This window comes from Typopeltis vanoorti, chromosome 18 (assembly GCF_054136105.1).
Source record: "Typopeltis vanoorti isolate ZY-2024b chromosome 18, IOZ_Tvanoo_1.0, whole genome shotgun sequence".
Taxonomy (NCBI): Eukaryota; Metazoa; Arthropoda; class Arachnida; order Uropygi; family Thelyphonidae; genus Typopeltis; species Typopeltis vanoorti.
Window position 1 is genome coordinate 86,888,001 of NC_143566.1, and position 20,940 is coordinate 86,908,940.

At 36.2% G+C, this 20,940-nt stretch overlaps 1 protein-coding gene across 1 annotated transcript in view; it reads right to left on the reverse strand.

Moving 5' to 3' along the window:
- Window positions 1-8,196: 8,196 nt before the first annotated feature.
- Window positions 8,197-20,940, reverse strand: part of Ahcy (adenosylhomocysteinase) — a 136,949-nt gene continuing 124,205 nt past the window's right edge. The window contains exon 9 of the mRNA XM_090408641.1: window positions 8,197-8,872. Coding sequence (XP_090264767.1) covers window positions 8,741-8,872 — 132 coding nt within the window. The 3' untranslated portion in view covers window positions 8,197-8,740. The remainder of the gene's footprint in view (window positions 8,873-20,940) is intronic.

Consider the following 20,940-nt stretch of genomic DNA (forward strand, 5'->3'; position numbering starts at 1 on the left):
GGATAACAGTGATATACACACACACAAAAAAAACAAGGATTTGTATTTAAGTTGTATCAATTTGGAAAAGGCATTCAAGCTGCCCAAGAGAAAAGCTGTTCAAACAACAATTATATATACTGTAAATACAATTATATAGTATAATGGTACAAAACATTGAGTAATATATATATAGTCTACATCCAAGTTGTAAATCACCAGTTAGAATTGAAGTACATGACGATGGTTCGGTGTTAAATCAAGTGTTCGCATTATGTCTACAGCTATTCAGCATCTATTATTACAAAGGAACAGTACCATCGACAGGGTGTAGCATAGAGGCAGCCTGCTTCACGGCACGACTTAATAAGATTCAAACAACTTCTGAAACCATTAAAAACATTATTTGAAAGGATCTACGAAAATGAAGCAATACCTATTGATTGGACCAAATCAGTTATAACTCCTATATACAAAAAAGAATCTAAAACAGAATGTAATAATTACAGAGGCATTAGCCTCCTTAGTATTCTAAGTAAGGTTTTTACGAAAGTACTCGAAAAACAAATTAAACTTTACATAGACCGAGCAGGTTTCAGACCAGGACGAAGCACAATTGATCAACTATTCACCTTAAGACAGCTAATAGAAAAGACACTAGAGTACAACCAAAGTTGCTATATAAATTTCATAGACTCGTGAGGCATTTGATTCAATCCGTAGAAGAAAACTATGGAAAACTATGAAAGAATTTGGAATTCCCAACAAAACCATAACAATAATAAAAATGTATGAGAAATCTGAAAGTGCAGTACAAGTGGAGGACACCTTAAACAACTGGTTCCACAGAGAATGGAGTAAGACAGGTATGCAATCTGTCACCAAACCTATTCAATCTTACACTGGAAGAAGGCCTTACACAGGTAAGGCCTTAAACAAAGAAGACTCCAGAATCAAAATATTGTGGGAAAATATAACAAATTTAAAATTTGCAGACGACAATTCATTACTTGCAAGCGTGGAAGATCTACAATCTCTGATAAAATAAAGGAAGAATGTATAAAATTTGGATTAAACTTAAATATAGACAAGACAAAACAAAAGTGTGCAAATATGAAAAAGAAACACCAATCTGAAAATTAAAATTGAGAGTAAGAATCTAGAGCAGGTAGAAAACTTCACCTACCTAGGAGTAATTGAGTATAATGGGGAAATTGCAAAAGATATAAACAGACAAATCAGTCAAGCATCCCAAACATTTGGACAACTTAATAAAATATGGAAGTCAAGAGACATCAAGCAAGTAACAAAAGTAAGAATCTATGAGACAATGGTCCTCCCAATACTCCTCTATGGAAGGGAATGCTGGAATCTCTTGTTCTTGAAGATTTTCCACACAACCAACATAGCCCAGTATTGGTAGAAGTAGGAATACAATTACCAATAATATGGTCTATTCCACGACCAAGATGGAATTTTAGAAAAGAAGCAAAATGGCAGGATTTTTCACAAGAACTGGATAAAATAGTAAGATGGACACCTCCTGTGAGTGAAAATTCAAACAGATTTATTGGAGCAGTCATATCAACAGCGAAGAAGTATATTCCAAGGAGTTTCCGAAAGGAATACATACCTGGCTGGAATAAAGACTGCGAAGAGCTATACCAAGTCTACTTAGAATCTGGTGGCTGTGACATAGCTGACGAATTACTCCAGAAGCTTGATAATGAGCGCAGAGAAAAATGGATAAAAACTACAGAGGACTTAGACTTTAAAAAATCAAGCAGAAAAGCATGGAGCCTATTAAAGAAGAAGTTAGTTGGAAGTAACCCAATCACTCGTAAAGATCCTTTGGTGACTCCAGATCAAATTGCCTGTCGAATAACCTCGCTGTCTAGATGCCCTCGAGATCATCAACACACATGGGAAGTTAAACGAACACTCAAAAACTTACGACAAAGTGCAGATGGCAGTTCCCAATTTTCAAGAGAATTTACCACAGACAAAATAACTGAGGACTTGAAGGAGGTGAAAACTGGCAAAGCACCAGACTTTGATGGTATTCACCCTGAATTCTTGGTAAACTGTGGAAAAAATGCTCGTCAATGGCTATCAAGATTCTTTTCTCACATTTTAAGGACAGGAAACCTTCCAACAGCCTTTAAGAAAACCAAAATAATAGCCATATTAAAACCCAACAAGCTTCAAAATCAAGTAAAGAGCAATCGCCCAATTGCACTCCTCGGTTGCTATACACCAGGGGGTTCCACAGAAGATCTGGAAAACATGCATCAGCAAATTAATACAATGAGTGCAGGTCAAGTGATCATTATGAGGTACTTCAACTATGGAGAAGTTAAATTTATTACTGTAGTTATTCAATATGGGAAGTAGCAATAAAAAAAAAAAAAGACAGGTTACAAATACAGTGGAACATTATAAATATGAACTCCATCTTGAGTAGAAAATCATTAGAATAAGTATAACTATTTATGCACAACTTTTAATGAAAATAGCAAATTAAATATGAAAGAAAACGCTAACAGCCAGAGCTATCTGTTCCAATAACAATGCTCTTACAACTGCACTCACTTGCATCACACTTTCAACCAAAATAGAAAAAATACTAAATGCTCCCCAGAAATCCCTTCCACTGCCTATTACACAAGACTACAGCAAAACTTACCATCCCATACAATCAAGGCACATCCAAAGAGATATCTAGAGTGCTTAATAAATATCTACACATCACATTTAAACGTTATGTCAAATTGTCAACTCTATCCATTCACTTAAGGACAAATTCTTTTTTTATCACATCAAGGAGTATATGAAATGCCCTGGCTATGGACAGACAGGAAGAACTGTTGACATTTGCCTTAGAGAATGTAAAAAATACATTCAGCACTAGTTAGGTCTAGCAGACTATGCCTTAGATACCCATTCGCACAGGATCAAATGGAAGAAAACAAAAGTGCTACAAAGAAGTCATAAGTCAGATTATTGGAATCAGCAGCTTTTAAACATTCTTCGAACCTGAATAAGTATGGCTGTATCAAATTTTAAGATTAAATTAATACTTTTTTTTTTATCCAACAATAGATGGCACCAATTAGGGCTTTAGTTCCTTGTATTGCCCGTTACATTTTTTTTTTTAAACTGGTCCCACTGTTATATCAAATTGTTCTTGTGTTCTAAAGATGCTGGATATAATACCAGTGAAACATCAGTTAAGATATTTTCTTATTGTGTTGTGAATCAATACCATTAAATATAAACTAGCAGCGAGTCAAGATGTGGAACACAGAAGAGATTACTGCAACAAACTATTTCATGTCTTATTCTAAAGAATGAAGAAATTCAAGTTTTTCATTAAAGCTAGTTTGATTTTAAAACATCTAAAATCATAAAATATATTTTCATAAAGGAAAAACTGATACAGGGAAATAATTTAAATCATGTGTTGCAACAAATAGTAGCAGTGTATTTGAATGGTGTTAGTGTTTTCTTTTTTCCTAAATTATATTGTGTAGATTTATATAATAGTGCTTGTGCAATGGCCAGACTGGATAAAATCGAACTGTGGTATTGTGGTTCTAAAAGTGTTTGCTTCGGTTTTTATCTCAATTAACTTGAAAGTACTCATCAACGTTACAAAAGTGGCCTCAGTAGCAGCAAAGTGTACATCAGCAGCACGGAAGGTCTCAGCTCTGAGATCAAGTTTTCCCTGGACTTTTTTGCAGTGGACAAGATGCAAGAATTGTTTCATGTATGTGACCAAAAACATTCAATTATGGAGTGTTAGGTGGAATGATAAAATGGAACATTATATATGCAAGATGTGTGAAGAAAGGCTGCGACATAGCAAAATGAGAATGATATTACAGGGAATAATCAGGAAATAGATGGGGATGCTTATGATGGTAACAACAGAAGTGATGTGGAAGAGCTTCGGCAAGAGAATGAAAATGAAGAGTCAAGTTAAATGTATAGAGGAGGAAACTGAATGTTTAAAGAATAACATAACTGGTGCAAACGACAAGGATAACACAATAAGATGCAATTATCTAAGGATGACAGGGTTGCTTTATATGGTGACTCATGGTAAAAAATGAAGTGTGCAAGGCATGTTTTACAGATGATACAATAAAAACATAATTAGGAGGAACAGGTGTCAGAATTAGTGGTGCGCACAGACTTAAATAGTGAAACAACGAATATGGAAAGGGATTTGAAGTTGTTACAGGAAGGGAAGAATAATAGTTCATTGGGAAAGTGGTTAGTTTGTTACCCAAATATGATAGTAGTGAACTAAGGGGAGCAATGACACAATGACAAGACAGCTGAATTATGTTAGGCAGAGAGTGTTCAATTTGTGAATGTATGGAGTGAATTAAAGGGAAGTTAGAATGGTTCAGCTGATGAAATGCATTTGAATGGATTTAGTGTTAGTCATTTGGAGCAATTGTTTACTAAGACGACACAGGATTCATATGAAAATGGTACTTCTGAGTCAGAGAGGTTGAGAAGCAGGTTGTGGAAAGACGGGAAGAAAATGGATACAAAGGTGAGGAAGTGATTATAACAGAACAAAGTGGTGCAGTGCAAAATGGTGGGGGATCTTAAGAAAATAGATGAAAATCAGTCAGGATCAGGGAAACAGGGATGGTCAGGACAAAGAGAAATGCACTACAGCAGAGAGTAAAGAGTCATTGTGTTGATGGGATTGCCTTAAAGAGTAGAGAATTGTATGCTTGTATACTAATGTACAGAGTATCAGAAATAAAGAGGCTGAGGATATACTATCAGGACTTGAAATGGTAGTATATATGAATTTTCCGAAAGGATAGGAAGATCAAGAGTCTAATTGGAAAATAGTAGTGCATGTGAAGATTTAAGCTGTTTCGTGTGAAATTGAGATCAACAGAATAGTATATGACATGTAGGGATAAGATGGTGGTGCATCTATATAAGGCATTGGTAAGACCAGATATGGACTATTATGCTCAGATTTGGTCGTCTAGGTTTCATTACGATGTGGAAATACTAGAGTTGAAAGATGAATAAACCACAGTGATGAGTCTGGACTGATGTCTATGAACAGTGTTTGAGAGAATGGATTACAGAGATTGGTGGATAGGATGAAAAGAGGAGATATGATAGAATCCCTTAACTAAATTAAAGATCTATCAGATTAATACAGAAGAAATTACAAAAAGAGTGGATGTTAAGATAGGAAGAAAGAGGCCATCCCTGGAAATTGTATACATGTGAAGAAGGGAGTGAGGAGTACATTTTTTTTTTTTTTTTTTATGAAGAGAGTTGTCAGTGAGTGGAATGTAAAGCCAGAGTGCATTGTAAGTGCAGGTAATGTAAATAACTTCAAAGCTCATTATGATGAGCATGTTGCTGGTTGAATGGGCCTCCCACAATGAGTCTCGACTCCATGGAGGTTACCAAATAAATGCATAGAGGCAACAGGCCTGTCAGCAACATGTGCTAATCTATGACCTCACAAGCAAAACTACAGTTTACATGGCCGTAGACATGTTAAATAAAAGTCTTCCCTCTTAACAGTTAATAAAAGTGAAGTGCAGTATACATTGTTTTTTAAAGCAGGAAATGAATTAGAAGTTTGGATATTGAGCCTGTCAGGCTATTTAATATAGCAGTGTTAAGGGAAAAATCCAATGAACAAAACTATTCTCTGAACAAATAACATTATATACAAAGAGCAGTTTTTACCAAGTTTATATTTGATATTCATTCCATCTGAATGATATGCAACAGCCAGTTCTGGTGAATTAGCAAAAGAAAATGGAAATAATGCTTCAAGAGTGAAGGATACATCTAGAAAGTAGATTGGGAAACACAGAAAAGTTCCAAAAAGTTTGAAATTTGCTTGGTACAAAAAATTTTCAAAAAAAATTATATCAATATTAATGATGCTGTGGGCATTTATTACTAGAAATATCTTTCTGTATACTTTCTATAAGTTCACACACATTTGCACCATCGATTTGTTATTTAATTGCCATAAGGTTTAAATTCATATCAGAAACTGAAAAAATAAATAAGAGAACAGGTATCACACACACAACTTAATGCTAGACTGAAAATTTTAAACACTCTAAACCAGTGGTTCCCAAACTTAATTGGCTAACTTTCCCCCCTTTTCCAAAAAATTATTTTCAACATAATCTCCCTTAAGGCTAATACATTTATTCCAGCGATTCTCCAGTGCCATCCCTGTAGTGGTTCTCAGTAAGATCTGCAAAATACCCCTCTGCAGCTGCAATTACCTCTTGATTCGAAGAAAAATGCTGACCAGCAAGGAAGAGTTTGAAATCAGAGGGAGCCAAATCTGGGGAATAGGATGGATGTTCCAACAGTTCATAGTGCAGATCCCTTAATTTTCCCATTGCCAAAACACTTTTGTGGGCAGGAGCATTGCCCTGATGAAAAATAACTTTCTTCTGCAAACCAGGTCTTTTCTCATGAATTTTTTTTTGTCTAGTCTGGTTAAAAGATCAGAATAATATTTCCAGTTATTGTTTTACCCTTTTCAAGATAAACAAAATGCCTTTAGCATCCCAAAACACCAATGCCCTTTCCTGCTGATAGAACCAAATGTCTTCTTTGGCGCTGAACAACCAGTTTCTGTCCACTGTTTTGACTGCGGTTTGATTCTTGTGTGTAATGGTGAATCCAAGTTTCATCCATAGTAATGAATCAAAATCAGTTTTATTCTTATTAAAACACTCCAAGCACTGTTCACAGATTTTCATGCAAGCATGTTTTTGATCTGTTAGGAGCAAGTGCAGCACCCATCATGCAAAATATATCCTACACGTGCTTTTGAAATGCCTATAGTCTCAGCGATTTCATGCACTTTGACTCACCAGTCATCCAATACCATATTGTGCACTTGATCAATGATTTCTGGTGTTACACATTTAGGACATCCTTTACGTGGATCATCTTCAAGGCTGGTATGGCCACTTTTAAACTTAGCAGCCCATTTCTTAACTGTCAAAAATGAAGGAGAAGAGTGCCCATAAACTTTTATGAACTTCAAATGAATTTCCTTTGGCATTAAACCTTCTTTTACAAAAAGAATTTCATAACCGCATGATAACTGCTATTTTATAACTGCTCAATTTTATCCATTTCAAGGGATACAGACATTTTTGCTTCAGACAGCCGTATAAAACAAACTACTTGATAGAATGAGTTGCAATTTCACATGGATGCTTATGACAGATATACCAACTTAAAAAAAAAAAAATTGTGCCAAGTGTTGCCATCTATGGTCGAGAACTTTTTCAGACCACCCTTGTACAGTGAACAAGTCATACCATACATGTTATGACTTGTTCACTTTTACATACTTGTAAAATTCCAATCACTTGAAAGTGCGCACTCGCTAACACTTTGCTTGTTAAGACCTATCATCGGACTTCAACGTCAATCAGCAGTAACTTGCATTTTGTATATTTTCTTGGAAAATAAAGAAACCATTACAACCTCTTTACTTATGCTATACAACAGTTAAATCAAAATGTTTGATACATTTTTTCAGCACCTAATTTTTGTCCTTTATGCTTTCACCACCCTCTTACTTCAATGCCCCCCCCTTTTGCGCATGAGGCCAATACCACCCCATGGATCATTCCAGTGCCCAAAGTGGGTACCACTGCTATAAATAAACATATCTTTTAGATTAGGCATAAGAAAAGGCATTTTCAGTGGATATAAATAACATGCGCGCCACAGGTTGTTTTTCAAAGGCTTTTTGTGATAGCATGATTTATATACCAAGTAACATCTCAGAAAATGGATCAGCAAATTTCATTTTTCAAAGCTAAACTTTATCATACTAAAAACAATAGTATTATATTTAAAATCAAATGCATAAACAAAATAAGATAATTCAGATTGGTCTTTGTACCTTTAAAACTTATTGTAATTAGTATGCTTAACACTTCTAAATAGAGATGGAAATTTAAAATAAATCATGTTAAAAAAAAGTGACGTGTTTCAATCATCGATTTGCCCTTAACATAGTTTACATATTGGAGACATTGTGTCTGGTGGAAAAATATGGAACTTGGCAGCTCTGAAATATGTAATTCTGTTATACAAGGTAATCTTGTTTATCGAGGCTCATAATCAGTGCACCATATCTATTTCTAATGATTTACAATAACAGAACAATGCAGCTTTAGAATTTCAATTTTAATCATCAGTAAATAAGGTGTTCAAATACAGTGAATCTATTTCATTAACAAAATGATTTCTCAACAATTTTTCAGAGGAAAAAAAAATTACAAATACCAACCATAAACAATGCATTTCCTTTATATACAATATATAAACAGTGTGATTTGTCCACAGGACAAGGTTATTTAAATCTTGATATCTATTTTATGTGACACTCCTGCTTATTTATTAAAAAAATAGGCCATTTTCAACACTGATAGAAAGCAGACATAAAATCTATAAACCTTCATATATAAAAAGACATTTATTTCAAGTTTAAAAAAAAAAATTTTTTTTTATTGCTTAAAACATCCATTCAATAGTGTATTTAATGCAATAAAAATAATTTAAAAGTTAAAGTTAAAAAAAAAAATTTTTTTGTCCATACTGTGTACACATGAGAACAAAGAATTTAGTTTCTTTTTATAAATGCTAACATTCATCAAATATGCGCTTCTCCCTCATTTCGGCTTTACAAGGCACAAAAGAAATGGAAAACTTAATATCGATAATGATCTGCTTTGAAAGGTCCATCAGATTTAACCCCAAGATAAGATGCCTGATCAACTGACAACTTGGTTAACTTCACACCCAAGTGTTCCAAATGCAGAGCAGCTACCTCTTCATCCAACTGAAAAAAAAAAAGTTCGGTCTGTAATTTGTTTCAAAAATAATGATATAGAAAAAACATTTAAGGGTGGCTGGTTATTTAGAATACAAGGTAATATAGATTAGGAAATGAAGTGGATGTGCTATTCTTGTAAATTGCATGTACTCTTGGGTTATCTGTTCTGCAGAACAAAAAGCCCTGCCAACTATGAGACTAGTGCTAACTCATTTTTATATTGAGAGATGGTCTTACTCTTGTAATCAACCATTGAATAATAAGATTTAAAGCCAAATCTAAAGCCTGAAATACATCCCACTCAGAGTTCAAGATTGGTACTATAAACACAAGCCTGAATGGCAAAGAAATGGAATTAGCAGAATAACTGGATCTATGTAATAGGGGTGACAAACAAAAATGCAAAAACTGGTGAGATTTTTCTAAGCAAGAAATACAAAATGTTATATTCAGGCAATAAGAATCAGGGAAAAGGAGTAGCTATAATATTCAACACTGAATACAAGGCTATTCAATCTTCTTGAATGACAAGCAATATCAAGTAGAGTGATGTGGGCGAATATCAAAATGAGGAACTGGAGAATGACTTTTTTGTGCCTATGGTTCCACAGAAGGTTCTATTAAGGTAGAAGTAGAGGAGTTTTGAGGTTTTAAAGAAAGCAACTGACAATGAAAAAAGAAATGTTGGAGATCTAAATAACAGAACAGGAAATGATTGTCAGACATACAGAAATATTTTGGGAAAATTTGGAGAAAAGAACAAAGCTAATAATAATGACACATAATTGTTGGATTTCTGCTCAGGACACGAACTGGTTATTATTAACACAATGTTCCAACATAAAAATGTGCACAAATTCACATGGAGAGAAGTGACAAAGAATCAGAAAAGTCTCATTGACTATGTTATTGTTGATAACAATGTTTCTCACTGGTACAGGACACTAGGTGTACAGAGGATTTGAAATTGAAAGTGATCATTTAGTCTTAAGCAAGATAAAATTGAATCTCATATTGAAAAGAAGAACATGTTAGAAAGTTTTAAAGCAAAATTAAAGTTGAACAGCTCTCAGATGTGAACTGTAGACTAAAATACACAAATATTATTCAAGAAAAAATTAAAGAGTTTGAGAACAGGAACCATCATCATCAAATTCCTGCCATGTACCCTCAAGGGGTGTACAGGATATGACAGTACTACATGAAAAAATTACATCATTACTAACTTCCTATCTACAATTTTCCTCCAAATCAGTCTGTTACTTGTCAAGACTCCAACATTATCAGATCTTATATTTCTATCGTCTAAGGCACTTTGTACCGTATCAATCCACTTATATCTTGGTCTTCCTCTGGGTCGTTTTCCTGCCAACCTGGCAGAGAACACTTGTTTTGCTAATCTTTCCTCTCCCATTCTATTTAAGTGACCATACCATCTGAGATTAGCTCTGCTAACGCATTCCTGGATGCTGACAATGTCAAGTTCTTTCCTAATATCCTCATTTTTAATATGATATTGCCATTGATGCCATCTGTTCACGCCTCTAATCTTTCTCAGGACTCTCATATCTGCGGTCTCTAGTCTTTGGTCAAGTGTTTTACTTCTGACCCAGCTCTCAGATCCATAAGTTAAAATTGGTTTGAACACAGTCTTGTATACAGCTAATTTAGTGTTCCGACTAATTTCTTTCTTATTCCATATGAATTTATTCAGTTGACTTCCCACGATACCAGCTTTGCTGATTCTGTTGTCTATTTCTATATTTAGTTTACCATCTTCAGTAAAAATTGTGCCTAAGTAGCTGAAATGTTTTACTTGTTCCACAGGTTCTCCATTCACAACACAGTTGACAGTTTCAATGATTCTGCCTATTTTCATTGTCTTTGTCTTTTTATTGCTGACCTTCATACCATATCTATTACAACAGCTATTCAATTTAGTCAGAGAATATTGCAGACTTGTAGCGGATTTATTTAGAAGTATAACATCATCCGCATAAAGCAAAGAGCTGACATTAACATCTCCAATTTTGATATCAGGTTTAATACCACATTCCTTCATAATGTGATCCATATAGATAATGAATAACAGAGGGGATAATGTACATCCTTGTCTCACACCAGATTTAACATTAAACCATCTTCCTGTACTTCCTTCAATTCTAACTGCTGACTCACAACTCAAATAAAGACTAAGTATTGCTTGATATAATGCCCCATTGACACCATATAACTGCAGCGTATTGAATAGCTTCTCTCTTGGTACCTTGTCATATGCCTTTTCCAAATCGACAAAACTTAAATACAGATCTTTGTTATATTCCCATGCTTTCTCGACTATTTGTCGTAAAGTGAAGATCTGATCCTGACAGCCTCTATTTGGCCTGAATCCAGCTTGTTCTTCACCAAGCTTTTCTTCCACAATTCTTCTCAACCGTTTCTCAAGTATACTTGCATAGATCTTGCCAGGAACACTCAGTAGGGAAATACCTCTGTAATTCTCACATTCAGTTTTATTTCCCTTTTTATATATGGGTACTATGAGAGCTCTACTCCAATCATCAGGAATTCGTCCCTCTGTCCAGGCTTTCTGAACTATGCAGTGCAGCCACTGTAAAACTCTTATACCACCATACTTCAGCATTTCTGGTCGAATATCATCTACTCCTGCTGCCTTTCCACATTTCAAGCCTTTGATGGCTTTTTCTACTTCAAGTATGGATATGTATTCCTGACTGCATGCCTGGTCAGTGTTTTTTATCACTGTGCTGTCATCACTGCTCGTTTCATTTAGTAGTTTTTCAAAGTAATTACTCCATACTCCAAGGATATCTTTTTCTCCTGTTTTCATTTCACCTTTATCATCTCTAATTCCTTTTACAGCACTCTTTCCTCCATTCCTAAGCTTCTTCAACAACCTCCAGAATATTTTGCCACCTTCTTGATATTTATTTTCTATATTCTTGCCAAAGTCCTTCCATGACTTTTGTTTAGCTAGTTTTACACACTGTTTAGCTTTCTTACATTTGTCTCTGTATTCTATAAGAGACAAAGCTGACTTATTTGCCAGGAACTTTTGATATGCTTTCTTCTTTTCCTTCACTGCCTCTTTAACTTGCTGTGTCCACCAGGGAGTTCTGCTTTTTTTATCCTTGCACACAACCTCACCACATGCCTCTCTGGCAGAATCAATCAATGTTTCCTTCAGAGTTTGCCACTGAATCTCCAAGGTTTGATTCCTGTTCTCAAACTCTTTCATTTTCTTTTCAATAATATTTCTGTATTTTAGTCTACAGTTCACATCTGAGAGCTGCTCAACTTTTATTCGCTTTAAAACTTTCTTACATGTTATTCTTTTCAATATGAAATTCAATTTTATCCTGCTCAACACTAAATAGTGATCACTTCCAATTTCAAATCCTCTGTACACTCTGGTGTCCTGCACCAGGGAGAAAACATCACTATCAACAATAACATAGTCAATGAGACTTTTCTTATTCCTAGCCTCTTCTCTCCATGTGAATTTGTGCACATTTTTATGTTGGAACATGGTGTTAGTAATAACCAGTCCATGTCCTGAGCAGAAATCCAACAGATATTTGCCATTATTATTAGCTTTGCTCTTTTCTCCAAATTTTCCCAAAATATTTTTGTATGTCTCACAATCATTTCCTACTCTACTATTTAGATCCCCAACGAGGACCAACTTTTCCTTTTTCATTGTGTCAGTTGCTTTTTCTAAAGCCTCAAAAAATTCCTCCACTTCTACCTTAGTAGAACCTTCTGTGGGACCATAGGCACAAATAAGTCTCATCGTCCAGTTCCCCATTCTCATATTTGCCCACATTACTCTACTTGAGACTGACTGCCATTCAAGAAGATTAGCCTCGTATTTTGTGTTGAATACTATGGCTACTCCTTTTCCTTGATTGTCATTGCCTGAATATAACATTTTGTATTTATTGCTCAGAAAGATCTCACCAGTTTTGGTCTTTTTTGTTTCAGTCACCCCTATTATGTCGATCTGGTACTTATCTAATTCCTCAGCTAGCTCCATTTCTTTGCCATTCAGGCTTCTTACGTTGATAGTACCGATCTTTCACTCTGGTGATGTTGAGTTGGGGTTTGTTTTCAGATTTGTTCCAGTAGCTGACTTTTCGCTGTTCGTCCTGGTTCCCTGGCGAAAACAACGGCAGCCTTGTTTAACCGGGCAACGCCCCAGCCGGCATGAAATTTTGTCATGTTGTACCATCATTTTTTATTTTGGTTTAACCAATAAGAATACAATTTGGTCGGCGAAATCCCAAATTGCCAGCCCATCCTCGTTCGTTCAGTATCAAAGTAGATACCCAACAGGGTGCACCACGAGAAGGTGAGGATTGGACATTAGGTCAGAAGCCCTGGTCGGTTCTCTGCATTCCTTTAAAGGCTATGTGGAGGTCTCCTCTCAGTTATACAGCTTTGACCCTTAAGCACAGAACAGGAACCAAACCTTGGAAATTCAGTGGCAAGTCCTGAAGAAAACATTGATTCAAGCAGAAGCATGTGTTGAGGTTGTCTGCAAGGATAGAAAAAAAAAATCAGAACTCTATGGTGGACATGAAGTTAAAGAGGCAGTGAAGGAAAAGAAAAGCATATCAAAAGTTCCTAGTGAATAAATCAGCTGGCACTCCACTCTTAGAGAACACAGACAAATGTAAGAAAGCTAAACACTGCAAAACAAGTTAAACAAAAATCATGAGACTTTGGTAAGAACATAGAAAATAAATATCAGGAAGGTGGTAAAATATTCTGGAGGCTATTGAAAAAGCTCAGAAATTGAGGAAAGAGTGTTTTAAAAGGAATTAGAGATTATAAAGGTGACATGAAAACTGAAGAAAGATATCCTTGATGTATGGAGTAATTATTTCGAAAAATTGCTAAATGAAACAAGCAGTGACAACAGTGGTAAAAAAAAAACTCAACAGGCATGCAATCAGGAATAAAATCTATACTTGAAGTAGAAAAAGCATCAAAAGCCTAAAATGTGAAAGGCAACGGGAGTAGTGATATTCAACCAGAAATGCTCAAGTATGGCGGTATAAAAGTCCCACAGTGGCTGCACAGTTCAGAAGGCCTGGACAGAGGGGCAAATTCCAAATGATTTTTAGAATTAACCCCAAGGTTAATGTACCCATACACATACACACATTATATATATATAAGGGAAATAAAATGCAAGCACTACAGAGATATTTCTCTGAGTGTTTCTGGTAAGATTTGTGCAAGTTTACTTGAGAAACAGTTAAGGATTGTGGAAGGGAAGCTTGGTGAAGAACAAGCTGGATTCAGACCAAATAGAGGCTGTCAGAATCAGATTTTCACTTTACAAAGTTGAGAAATTGTGGGAATATAACAAAAGATCTGTATTTAAGTTTTGTAGACCTGCAAAAGGCATATGACAAGGTGCCAAGAGAAAAGCAATTCAAAAAAACAATAGTTATATGATGTTAATGGGGCATTATATCAACTAATATTTATCAAGCAGAAGTGAAGGAAGTACATGGTTTGATATATAATCTGGTGTCAGACAAGGATGTACATTATCCCCTCTGTTATTCATTATATGGATCACATTATGAAGGAAAGCAGTAATAAACCTGATATCACAATTGGATAGATCAATCTCAGCTCTTCGCTTTAAGCAGATAATGTTATACTTTTAAATAAATCCAGTACAGGTCTGCAAGATTCCCTGACTAAATTGAATAACTGTTGTAATAGGTTTGGTATGAAAATCAGCAATAACAAGACAAAGAAATGAAAATAGACAGAAACATTGAAAATATCAACCATATCATGAATGGAGAACATATAGAACAAGTAAAACATATCAGCTACTTGGCAGAATTTTTAGGGAAGATGGTAGATTAAATATGGAAATAAACAGAATCAAAGCCAGTATGGTAGGAAGTCAAGTGAACAAATTTATGATTTTATATTTAGCTACAACAAGTGTTCAAACCAATTTTAACTTATGGATCTGAGAGATGGGTTAGAAATAAAACATTTGACCAAAGACTAAAGACCACAGATATGAGAGTCCTGGGAAAGATTAAGGGCATGAACAAATGTCAACAGCAATATCATTAAGAATGAGGATATTAGGAAAGAACTTGACATTGTTAGCATCCAGGAATGTGTTAGCAAAACTAATCTCAGGTGGTATAGTCACTTGAGCAGAATGGGAGAGGAAAGATTAGCAAAACAAGTGTTCTCTACTAGGTTGGCAGGAAAAAGACCTAGTGATAGGTGGATTGATCTAGTAAAAAGTTCCTTAGACAGAAATATAAGATATGATAATGTTGGAGGTGTTAACAGATCGGTTTGAAGGAAAATTGTTGATCAGAAGTTAGTAATGATGCAAGTTTTTCATGGAGTATAATTATAATAACCTGTACACCCTTGAGGGTAAATGTCAGGAATTTGATGATGAAAGCCAAGACTTTTCACCCATAGGATGCCTACCTCTACCTCCAATATAGGAAGTGCTATGTAACACAGAATAAGAAATAATATACATTGCTATGTAATGTCAGCATCAAAACAGCAATTTCTGTTTGCAAGTAAACTTCTATAAAACAAAGAATGGCTTAGTTCTGCAACAGAAAGCATTTTCTGTGGATTTCAAATACTGCACTGTACCTTTTCCTACAGACAATTTAGAGTATGATTTTGATAGATTGCAGCAGCATTAATGTTCTTTCCCTTTGAGGATACAGATATTTAAAATGTCAACAGAATTGTTTTCTCAGATTGCTTTCTCTTCAGTGAAAGAGAACTGAGTCAAAAAACTTAGGACTTCCCTTTGTCTGAAAGAAAGCCTACATAGAAAGAAGACTCCAGTCATGCAGGATTCGACTACAGCAGCAGCAGCATGTCACATAGCAGACAAACCTGCAATGTGGATAGCCCAAAATTTATGTAGCATGTAACAAAGAACTGCACAAATATCACTGATTTCTAAAGATGAGACAGTTCCTTCCAGAACTTGTAACAAAAAATTTGATAAACAAACCCTGTTTGAAATAGGAGATTTACAATTAACACTTTTTCCCAATTATATAAAATTTAAATATAATTATTTGATATTTAACTATACAATGAACATAAGTATAATGGATTGATACTTTTCAAATATAATTCTTCAAATATGTACAACAGCATTTTGTTACTTTATTAAAATCAGATATTCTTTGGATTCATTTACAAAACAAAATTCAAAATGACATGCATTAAACTGTGACACAAGTTTAAGCTGCTTTTTCGAATGCAGAACTTGCATAAACCATATTCTGCATAAAATGCAGAGGTTCACGATTTATTCTACCTTTTTATTCCAAGTTTTCAAGGGGGGGGTGAATTAGCAAGCTTTCTTCAAAATTGCTAAAACTATAGGAAGCCTTACCCTGCCCTTGGAACAAACATGGAGGTAGAGGCATTTCTTGCTAGAAATGTTCCTACTCTCCACCAATTTCATTTTGCCAATAGCTATATAAAAACAGAAGAATCCAATGTGATGTTTTGATATTACAAGCACCAATGCATATGTGATTCATTCCCAGGTGAATGATCTTATACATATTATGGTCAGGCAGATCTGCATCTTTGGCTATTTACTAAACTAGAAATATATAAAAAAAGCTTTTCTTTTTTTCCTTGCAAAGAATCATTCTCTTTATAAGTCCAACACCTAAGCCTGTCAACTACTTTCCATCTGAATTTTAAGGGTATTACAACACCAAATAAATTTAAAAAGGGTGTTTATTAACTGACTTATAATTTGCTAAAGACCAAAATTTAGGGAACTCATGTTAAGGTCATCTTTCACAACAGTGATACTTGTTTTATACATCAGAGAGCACCAAATTAGGATTTTAGATCTTTTGTCTGTTACAATTTGGTTTGTTTTACTTAATGTCATGTATAAACTAAGATGTTTTAAGAGTATTCCGATTTGAAATTCAGCAAAACATAAGCCTGTTAAATAAACAACCTTTTATAATTTGGTGTTGTAATACTGTTAAAATAATTTATGAATAATGTCCAACATCTAAGCCTGTCAACAACTTTCCAACTAAAGTTCAAATTAATCACAACTCATGACTGGATTATAGATTCTTAATTTGTTCCACGCTGTAGTACATACAATTCTAAGTACTGAATCATTCTCTTAATAGCAAATTCACCACTCAGGTGAAAATATGCTCTGTCTTCATGCCTTAAATTCACATGCAACTCACTCCACTCTTTAGTGTACCATCAAAACAGTTCTCTTAATTACTGGTTTCAAAATATATAAAATAACCAATAATTATTTCTCCTCTGCACAACTTGGCTTCATGGGAAGTACATATACATAAGATCCATAAGAAAGACATTCCTCTCCGTCCGATTGTGTTGACTGTATTGATTCACCTACTTACCGCATAGACAAATATTTAGCAAACCTATTGAAATCACAGAGGCAATTCGTTCTTTTTAAAAAACTAGCCAGATTTCTTAGACAAATTAAAAAATGTCTCCATACAACCTACTGATCTTGTGATCTTTGATGTAGAATCCCTATTCACAAACATACCTCTCAAAGAGCCTTTACAACTACTTACTGATATTTTCCCACAAGATAGAGTAAGACTATTCAAATTTGTGATGCATTCTGGGTATTTATGTCAAAACCAATTCTACAACCAAGTAGAAGGAACTGCAGGAGTCCACTCTCCCTTCCTTTAGCCAACTTTTATTTAGAGCATTTAGAAGACCTTTTTTCATCTATAAATCCCCAATCTTCATTTTGGATTATATATATATACACACACACACACACACATTTTTGCTGTGTGGCCTCACAATTTAGATTCCTTTCCTACTTTTTTTTTTTTTAAAGCTAAAATCAATACGTTACACCCTCATATCGAATTCACTATGGAAACTGAAAAAACAAATTATCCTTTTTAGACATTCTCATCTGTTCACCATTGGGTAATTTAACATCAGCTTATAGAAAAACCCACTTTTATTGGACAATACATTCTCTAACACATCATCCTTCTCAAAAGACAGGAATCATAAAATGTTTAATTCGACGAGCTAGAACTAATTATTCATCTATCAGTTACAGGAAGAACTATCAAACAGTAATATGAAACTAAATGGCTTCTCTGAAAGAACTACAGAACGTCTTCTTGACTCCTACAAACCCAACCAAAAACAATAATCAATACGTCAAATTCCAATCGCATCCCCCACCCCCCCCCCCCCCCACCCCCCCCCCCCCCCACCCCCCCCCCCCCCCACCCCCCCCCCCCCCCACCCCCCCCCCCCCCCACCCCCCCCCCCCCCCACCCCCCCCCCCCCCCACCCCCCCCCCCCCCCACCCCCCCCCCCCCCCACCCCCCCCCCCCCCCACCCCCCCCCCCCCCCACCCCCCCCCCCCCCCACCCCCCCCCCCCCCCACCCCCCCCCCCCCCCACCCCCCCCCCCCCCCACCCCCCCCCCCCCCCACCCCCCCCCCCCCCCACCCCCCCCCCCCCCCACCCCCCCCCCCCCCCACCCCCCCCCCCCCCCACCCCCCCCCCCCCCCACCCCCCCCCCCCCCCACCCCCCCCCCCCCCCACCCCCCCCCCCCCCCACCCCCCCCCCCCCCCACCCCCCCCCCCCCCCACCCCCCCCCCCCCCCACCCCCCCCCCCCCCCACCCCCCCCCCCCCCCACCCCCCCCCCCCCCCACCCCCCCCCCCCCCAATTGGACATTAGGTCAGAAGCCCTGGTCGGTTCTCTGCATTCCTTTAAAGGCTATGTGGAGGTCTCCTCTCAGTTATACAGCTTTGACCCTTAAGCACAGAACAGGAACCAAACCTTGGAAATTCAGTGGCAAGTCCTGAAGAAAACATTGATTCAAGCAGAAGCATGTGTTGAGGTTGTCTGCAAGGATAGAAAAAAAAAATCAGAACTCTATGGTGGACATGAAGTTAAAGAGGCAGTGAAGGAAAAGAAAAGCATATCAAAAGTTCCTAGTGAATAAATCAGCTGGCACTCCACTCTTAGAGAACACAGACAAATGTAAGAAAGCTAAACACTGCAAAACAAGTTAAACAAAAATCATGAGACTTTGGTAAGAACATAGAAAATAAATATCAGGAAGGTGGTAAAATATTCTGGAGGCTATTGAAAAAGCTCAGAAATTGAGGAAAGAGTGTTTTAAAAGGAATTAGAGATTATAAAGGTGACATGAAAACTGAAGAAAGATATCCTTGATGTATGGAGTAATTATTTCGAAAAATTGCTAAATGAAACAAGCAGTGACAACAGTGGTAAAAAAAAAACTCAACAGGCATGCAATCAGGAATAAAATCTATACTTGAAGTAGAAAAAGCATCAAAAGCCTAAAATGTGAAAGGCAACGGGAGTAGTGATATTCAACCAGAAATGCTCAAGTATGGCGGTATAAAAGTCCCACAGTGGCTGCACAGTTCAGAAGGCCTGGACAGAGGGGCAAATTCCAAATGATTTTTAGAATTAACCCCAAGGTTAATGTACCCATACACATACACACATTATATATATATAAGGGAAATAAAATGCAAGCACTACAGAGATATTTCTCTGAGTGTTTCTGGTAAGATTTGTGCAAGTTTACTTGAGAAACAGTTAAGGATTGTGGAAGGGAAGCTTGGTGAAGAACAAGCTGGATTCAGACCAAATAGAGGCTGTCAGAATCAGATTTTCACTTTACAAAGTTGAGAAATTGTGGGAATATAACAAAAGATCTGTATTTAAGTTTTGTAGACCTGCAAAAGGCATATGACAAGGTGCCAAGAGAAAAGCAATTCAAAAAAACAATAGTTATATGATGTTAATGGGGCATTATATCAACTAATATTTATCAAGCAGAAGTGAAGGAAGTACATGGTTTGATATATAATCTGGTGTCAGACAAGGATGTACATTATCCCCTCTGTTATTCATTATATGGATCACATTATGAAGGAAAGCAGTAATAAACCTGATATCACAATTGGATAGATCAATCTCAGCTCTTCGCTTTAAGCAGATAATGTTATACTTTTAAATAAATCCAGTACAGGTCTGCAAGATTCCCTGACTAAATTGAATAACTGTTGTAATAGGTTTGGTATGAAAATCAGCAATAACAAGACAAAGAAATGAAAATAGACAGAAACATTGAAAATATCAACCATATCATGAATGGAGAACATATAGAACAAGTAAAACATATCAGCTACTTGGCAGAATTTTTAGGGAAGATGGTAGATTAAATATGGAAATAAACAGAATCAAAGCCAGTATGGTAGGAAGTCAAGTGAACAAATTTATGATTTTATATTTAGCTACAACAAGTGTTCAAACCAATTTTAACTTATGGATCTGAGAGATGGGTTAGAAATAAAACATTTGACCAAAGACTAAAGACCACAGATATGAGAGTCCTGGGAAAGATTAAGGGCATGAACAAATGTCAACAGCAATATCATTAAGAATGAGGATATTAGGAAAGAACTTGACATTGTTAGCATCCAGGAATGTGTTAGCAAAACTAATCTCAGGTGGTATAGTCACTTGAGCAGAATGGGAGAGGAAAGATTAGCAAAACAAGTGTTCTCTACTAGGTTGGCAGGAAAAAGACCTAGTGATAGGTGGATTGATCTAGTAAAAAGTTCCTTAGACAGAAATATAAGATATGATAATGTTGGAGGTGTTAACAGATCGGTTTGAAGGAAAATTGTTGATCAGAAGTTAGTAATGATGCAAGTTTTTCATGGAGTATAATTATAATAACCTGTACACCCTTGAGGGTAAATGTCAGGAATTTGATGATGAAAGCCAAGACTTTTCACCCATAGGATGCCTACCTCTACCTCCAATATAGGAAGTGCTATGTAACACAGAATAAGAAATAATATACATTGCTATGTAATGTCAGCATCAAAACAGCAATTTCTGTTTGCAAGTAAACTTCTATAAAACAAAGAATGGCTTAGTTCTGCAACAGAAAGCATTTTCTGTGGATTTCAA